General features: G+C 52.9%; 2 protein-coding genes across 2 annotated transcripts; one reads left to right on the top strand and one right to left on the bottom strand.

The window, feature by feature from the left end:
* Positions 1-368: 368 nt before the first annotated feature.
* KD926_003948 (putative checkpoint protein kinase (SldA)) lies at positions 369-4,379 on the bottom strand (the record flags this gene model as incomplete). Its single annotated transcript, XM_053097674.1, has 3 exons — positions 369-2,680; positions 2,852-3,224; positions 3,387-4,379. The coding sequence occupies 3 exons, from the start codon at positions 4,377-4,379 to the stop codon at positions 369-371; spliced, it is 3,678 nt and encodes a 1,225-aa protein (XP_052961091.1).
* Positions 4,380-4,984: 605 nt separating this feature from the next.
* Positions 4,985-6,737, top strand: KD926_003947 (DNA-(apurinic or apyrimidinic site) lyase APN1; the record flags this gene model as incomplete). The annotated part of the gene is made up of 5 exons (XM_053097563.1): positions 4,985-5,366; positions 5,440-5,476; positions 5,536-5,655; positions 5,710-5,844; positions 5,918-6,737. The coding sequence occupies 5 exons, from the start codon at positions 4,985-4,987 to the stop codon at positions 6,735-6,737; spliced, it is 1,494 nt and encodes a 497-aa protein (XP_052961090.1).
* Positions 6,738-7,382: the final 645 nt, after the last annotated feature.

Raw genomic sequence — 7,382 nt, 5'->3', positions numbered from 1 at the left:
TGACAAGATATAGTACGAGAAGGGAAGAGAAGAGGAGAGAACGATACATGAAAAAAAGAGAATATGATCGGTTTGTATGATAGTATGTATGGATTCCATCACCGAAAACGCCAACGACAACGCCAACGCTGCAGAGAGCAAAGACCTAGTAACTAGATCAAGACTAAGACCAAGCAAGTAAGGTGGAAGGAAGAAAAACGATGTAGGGGGTATTAGATAGATAGTGAGATCGTGATGCATCGTGAAAAGAAACAAGATGGGGAGAGATCAGAATGAGTATGAATATGAGGATGAGAATGGGTATGTAAGGGAAAAGAGAACAAGAAATGGAAGAAAAAGCAATGACATGGTATGAGGGCCGTAGAGAACTAAGACTTCTCCATCCTCTTCTTCCTCTCCGAGAAAATAGCCTCCAACTTCCGGATCTGCAAACCAAGACTCTTCTTCTCTGCGTTGACGAGGAGCCACGCTTCCATTCTTTCGCGGAGATGGCGCATGGAGTTGAGGACTGGCAGGATGGGAGCGTGGGGATGAGCGTTCTCGTCCGAGATAGGAGCATTGACGGGATCGCTGCTGGCTTCCAACTGAGTCCAACGCTCAGAGCCAGGGTTAAGAAGGAGATCGAAGACGTCGCTCCAGATCTCTCGCTCCCAGTATCGCTTGAGGGACTCGCGAATCCGGTAGGTTCGGGGGCTACCAGCAGAAGGGGCAGTGCCGTCGCGGCTGGGGGACGGGGCGGCACCCTCGCTCTTTCGACCGGGAGTCGACTCGAGGTATTTCCCAAAGAGCATGACGTGGACGGTGCCGGCGACGCCGTAGAGATCGATCTGGTGAGTCCAGGGTCGGCCCTCGCGGATTTCGTTACATTCGTGCTTGCCGGTTTCCCATTCGGCGATGAACTGGACGGAAGGCTGGAAGGCGCGCATGTCGATTCCACGGCCGAAGTCAATCAGGGAAAGGCCCTTGTTCCGCCAGCCGTACAGGCCTCGAGGGGAGTAGTGCACTTCGCGCGGATCGGAGTAGTCCTCGCCACCACCAAGGTCAATAAGCGAGGCATCTGGCGCGGTTGGTTTATCCTCGAGTCGGACCAGACAGTTATCGGCCTTGATGTCTCCATGCAAAATACCACAGGCATGAAGGGACTCCACGGTGCGGAACAGTTCGACTGTGAAGAACATGGCAAGGGCTTCGTCGAGACCGCCATCGGCGGTTGTGTTGGCCGTGAGAGGCTCGTTGCGAACGAGATTGACAAGATCCAGCAAGGTTCCCTGACAGCGGTAATCTTCGACCAGGATACTCTCTCCCTTGAAGACGTGAAGCTCGTGAGCACGGATGATACTTTCAGCAGCCCGAGACAGCTCGATTTTCTGGTTCAGTCGCTCGTGTGCGCATCGAATCATGTAGAACTCCCAAGGATTTGGAGGCCCGACTTCCAGTTTAATTGCCTCGAAGCCATAGCGCGATGTGTTTCGTTTGATCGCGTTTGAAGTGCGGGAATCTGCCGCATCGTCATCCATGGACTCGCTCTCCGAATCGGAGGACAGATTGTCAACGCTCTCGGCAAAGTATACTGGGGCATAGGCGCCAGCACCAAGTTCTCGCCTAATGATGTAGCTCCTGCCGGCCTCGGGAAATTCGAGAATGGGCACGTCGAAGGACGCTTCGTCACCGCTCCGAGGACGCTTGACGTGTGTCTTCATTAACTTTTGAATGTCGGAAGCATAGTGAGTCTCCATATCGGGGAAGTGATGGAAACCGGCAAAGACAGTCGAAACCGGATTCATCGAATGGTTGAGAATAATGTCACGGATGTTTTTGTTGGTGGGGTTGCACTGCGCATCTGGGATGACCGGAGACTGCTGGCTTTTGTCGCTCAATCGAAAGGAAAGCTTGAGACCGAATTGTGTCTTTTTGAGAGCCGTTGGACTCAAGGTCACGTCTTCGGGCAGGCTCTCGAGGTACGGCGTCTCGGCGACCAAGGGAGTGGCCAGGAGGTCAATCTGGGGCATGTGAGGTGTCTTGTCGACGGGATGCGTGGGTTTCGACGGCGTCTTCGCATTGTAGAGTTGGTTTCTGGCTGCTGTCATCGAGGCGAATGAATGCTCGGTCTGCTCCACAATGGGCGTCATGAAGGGCAGGCGATTCTGTGCCATTATGGCAGGATCTCGATATGTACCGTAGGGTGGATTGTAGTCATCGGGCATTTGGGGAACGAATCGCCCGTCGCTTGTCTCGTCATCAGAGTATACCTCACCGTCTTGTCCCTCGTGCGACTCGTATGGCGTTGGTGAATGAGTGGAAGTGGCCGTTTTCGAATCGACGGGATCCAAGTCGTGAATGTCCTTTGTAGGAGAGAACTGAGTCAATTCACCATCTACAACACTCTCAGCTCTTGTGTTGTCATCAAAGCCGTCCCCATCAAAGGATCTATGAAACGTGTCGTCGCCGAAATCACTGGAAGCAGCTGAGATTCGTCCCGTCACCGTACTTTCACCGGCACTTGTATAGTCGTCATCCTCAAAATCACTGCTTTCTGCTACTTCTGTCTCCGCCTTGAGCGGCTGATTGAATATACTATAGATCTCATCTGTGGCGGCCCGAGTGTGCATAGTCATAGTTGGTTCGTGTGTACTCTTGCGTCGAATCTTGCCGCCAGTGGGCGAATCAAATTTCATTTTGACTGTGCACTGATTAGTTTCAAGTGAAAAAAGAAACCCCTGGAAGTGAATGCATGTATGTTTATAGGCAGCCACAGAAGGGAAGGCCCAGGACAATGCATGATTCTCTGATGATGAAACACAAAGGGAACAAAAGACAAAAATCAATAAAGGGCTGTGCGATTGTTGCTCACCTGTTTGTGTTTCCCCTTTAACCTCGCGGACTTTCAATTTCCGCGACTTGCTAGATTTGCCATCGATGTCGGCAGCCTGTTGCTGAGAGGCCGACTCCGAATCTTTAACTGTCAATTTACGGTTAAACTCTTCAGGCAAGTCTCTTTCTTGCTCAATCATGTTCTCGTTGCCAGAGATCTGCTTCAGGGGCTCTTTGTGCGCGCGCCAGTTCTTATCCAGCCAGCCCCGTTTCATGGCCCGCAGCTCTTCAAAACTAACCTCGACATTGGCGTTGTGATAGTCGGGGTACACGGCATCTAGGTTGACAAAGACGCGCTCCCGTCGCCCTGTACGTGGGTTTATGGCCTCCCTTACACGGTGCTCTGGAACATGCTTTGATTGCACGGGTTCTTTGTTTTGTAAATTTGAGTTTGACTGAATACATAAAATCGTAACCAAAAAGGGGTTCATGTCACCAATTAGTCCTGTGATCGTAAATATAAGGAATTCAGAAAAAGGGGAAGACAGCAGGTATAATGCCCGTGTTTGACTTACCTCATCCCTGAATATCGCCATCTTCTGCGCTGGCGCAGCCTTCTTTCCAGCCTTGAGGGTCTCCCCAGCCCACGGCTTCGCCTCTACCTTGTTCTCCTTCCGCCGCTCGCCCATTGATCCAATGCTCTCCCAGCCCTTGGTCGGCGCGGACACTGCAGGCTGACTCGCCGAAGAGCCAGTATCGGAAAATATGGCCATCTTGGCCTTGCCGGACTTCGTCTTCGCGGGGGCCGCTGCAGCGGGGGATGGCTGCTGCGCTTGCGGGTCACTCGTCGCTGGCATTGCCGCCGAAAAGGGGTCCGTCTTGGCAGCCAATGCCGGGCGCACCGCCGGCAGTGCAGGGGAGGAGGGGCCGTTATCGTGAGATTTCTGCTCGTAGCGTTGCTGGAATTCGCCGTATTTGCGGACTAGGCGTTCGACCGGCCGCGCCTCTCGGTCCACACCTAGGCGGTACACTTCGTCCGCCTGCGTCCATCGCCCCGCGCCCTCCAGCCAAGCGGCGAATTCCTCATAGAAGAGCGCCAGGCCTTCTCCGATGTGATGGCGCGCCAGGAACGCGAAGGTCTCGCGCGGCGAGTCCGAAAAGAGCCGAATATAGTGAACCCAAAGGCGCAGGTAGCGCGGGTCGTTCTTGTAGTGGTTCGACGACAGGAAGGATTTGACGGCGCGCTCCAATAGCGGAAGCAGACCGGATTCGGCGGTTGCTTGGGCGGACGGGTATGCGTTCAGGGTCCATTTCACGTAGCGATCGTAGATGTCTAGCGGGTCGTCCGACTCCCCGATCGTGTCCAGCTCGGCCTCGTACTCCTGTCGGATAGCGTCGTTCAGCGTCCGCGTGTCATTTGGCGACGGCACGGCGTGCTTGCTGTCGGTCTCGCGCGGCGAAAAGATGCGAGCTAGCTCTCTCGCGGATCGGCCGCCTGGTAGCGACTGAATGTTTTCCTTCTGCGTCTCGATGATATCAAAGTCGATAAGGTCGTCGTTAGCCGCCATAGCGGCGACAAACGGGGACTTGTTGAGTCCGAATAAACAAGATGATCCGTGGTGGTTAGTGGTGGTGGTCGAGTCCTGTCAGCGTTGGGCTGAGACAGTTCAAATCTGGCGGGCGTCGAAGTCGAGGGGCAGTCGTATTGTGTAAGGGCTGAGGGAGATTGGCGAAGGTGGAGGTTCGTTTTTTCGAGTTTATCGATAAACAAGCGCCCTTCGTTGCCCAGGTGATGCGTCACGTGAAAGCTAGTCCCGATCGGGATCCTCGTCCAGTGACGTTCGGCATTTCTTGCGCTCTGAAGATGTATATCTCAACCGCTGGATTATTGAAAACCCTTTGATCAGAACCGACAAAGCGCAATAGTCATTGCATCTGACACCCTGGATTGAACTCGACTATACCACCCAGTCCGATTATTCAACCCCGATATCAAGATACCAAGATACAACGTCTCCAGCATCAAGTTACTAGCGCCTTCAACGGACAAGTAATCATCATTAACGCTGAGAACTCGAGTGCGCAACTATATCTACATACTCGGCTCACTCAGGTAGCTCTGCATATACTCTAAACCTAAAACCTTTTTCAAATCAAAGTACAAAACAATCCTATGCCTCCTCGCACAACGCGCAAGGCATCCGGTGGAGCGCCACGCGCAACTGAACCAACCAGTCCGGCAAACAAACGCAAGACAAATGAAAGCGCGGAGCTAAGCTCTCCAGCCAGAAGATCGAAACGATTCAAGTCAACGGACGAGCTTAAAGCCGTGTCCGCGGGGTCCGCGAAAGCAAACGGAACCGTCAAGGAAGAGGTAGAAGAAGAGACTAAGGCCGCAGTGGTCGAAGAGGCGAATGATAAGCCCGCGGAGGCTGGAAAAAGCACCACGAAGAAGCGAAAGACGAAACAGGAGAAGGAGGCCGAGATGATGCCTCTGAGAGCGAGAACCCCGGGCCTGCGCATGTTTGTCGGGGCGCATGTTAGTGCAGCGAAAGGTTTGTCGATTCTCATGATTCTTTTTAATCCTAAGGGCAAGAGCAAGATTTCACGTGTTCTAATATATTGCAGGGGTGTTTAACTCTATCAACAACAGTGCGCATATCGGGTAAGGATCGCTCCCTAGGGTCAACCGTCCTCAAGCTTATCCGTGCATTTCCATCCCAGTGGCAATGCCTTTGCGCTTTTCTTGAAATCCCAAAGGAAATGGGACAACCCGCCGCTCAAAGATGACGATCGCGATCAGTTCCGCAAGCTCTGCGCAGAGCACAACTACGACGCAGCGCAGTAAGTAAAACCGCTACACACCTTGATCCTGTCCCTCCGCTAACCTTCCACTAGGCACGTCCTTCCTCATGGCTCCTATCTCGTGAACCTAGCCCAAGAAGACAAAGCCAAAGCCAAGCAAGCCTACGACTCATTCCTCGACGACCTCCGACGATGCGAAGCCCTCGGCATCAAACTCTACAACTTCCAGTACATCCACGCCTCCCCCCATCCCCTTCTAAACCCTCCTCCCCTCTAGATGGCCCAACTAACACCATCACAGCCCCGGTAGCGCCAACCAAACCACACAAAGTTCCGCACTCACCCGACTCGCCAAAGCGCTCACTGCCGCCCTAACTGCCACGACGAGCGTGATCCCGGTCCTCGAAACGATGTGCGGCCACGGGTCTACGATCGGCGGCAACCTTTCCGAATTCCGCGACCTCCTCGCCCTGATCCCTTCCGATCTACACCCCCGAATTGGCATCTGCATCGACACATGCCACAGCTTCGCAGCGGGCTACGACCTCTCCTCCCCATCGGGGTTCAAGTCCTTCCTCTCGGAATTCGATTCCCTGATTGGCCTGCATCACCTTCGCGCCTTGCATCTCAACGACTCTAAGGCTCCCCGGGGCAGTAAGCGGGACCTGCACGCGAACATCGGCACAGGGTTCCTGGGTCTCCGCGCGTTCCATAACGTCATGAATGAGGCACGGTTTGAGAATCTGCCTATGGTGCTGGAGACGCCGATTGATCGGCCCGATCCTTCCGCGAAAGCGGGGGCTAAGAAGGCGAGCACGGTGGCGGATCCGAAGGTGTGGGCTGATGAGATCGCGCTGCTGGAGTCGTTGATCGGGATGGATCCGGAGGGGGAGGAGTTCAAGGCTCTGGAGAAAAGGTTGCCTGAGGAGGGAAGGGAGATGCGCGAGAAGCAGCAAGAGCAGTATGATCGGAAGATGGAGACGGAGAAGAAGAAGCAGGTGAAGGCGGGACAGCGTTCGTTGATGGATATGATGGGTGGGTCGAAGGGAAAGAAGGGAAAGGGGAAAAAGCAGGAAGAGGAAAGCGAGGATGAAGGGTGCCAGAGTCATTCTGAGGAATGATCAACCCATCGTGTCGGTGTAGCATAGAGTGTTATGAGTAACTATTTACTTTGGGGATTGATAAGGATAATTAAGCAAAAGGATTACGCGTTCGATCCCCTTGCAGATTGGCATACTACTTTAATCCTTCTTATGCATATGTGCACACTGAAATCCCGCAGATCCTCGACGGTCTGACTGCCCGCAGCGAGGAAGATTGCCAGCCATATCATAGGTGTACAGCCTCGCCATGAAGTCGCGGAATATTGTTACAATTATGTATGCACTGCTTATCTCGGATAAAGAATCATGTAGGACCGTAAGGTAAGCTCCTTGAGCAATTCTTATGCATGCATCCTGCAAACACTAACGGGGAATATACATCATCGCTATAAACCAAAGAGTGTTGAGTGAAATGATTGTGAACTGTAATCCAAATGGGTATTTTGTATGTAAGACATTCAAACAAATATAATTCAAGCCAGACGCTGAAAGATGCAACACCGCCACCTGCGGTAGATGATGATGCAGATGGCAAACCAGGATATTGCTCTGATAAATCTTTCTATATGAGACTTCGGTCCATATGTGCGGGGCTTCTTCTGCGCTTAAAATCTGTCTTCCTCTGGAGCGTTGAAGGTGACTTTTTGCAATATAGGGGGGTAT

This window comes from Aspergillus affinis (genome assembly GCF_023601865.1).
Source record: "Aspergillus affinis strain CMG 70 chromosome Unknown NODE_1_length_919884_cov_86_970707, whole genome shotgun sequence".
Lineage (NCBI taxonomy): Eukaryota > Fungi > Ascomycota > Eurotiomycetes > Eurotiales > Aspergillaceae > Aspergillus > Aspergillus affinis.
The sequence above is the reverse complement of the archived record's forward strand: the minus strand, read 5'-3'. Positions and strand labels throughout refer to the sequence as shown.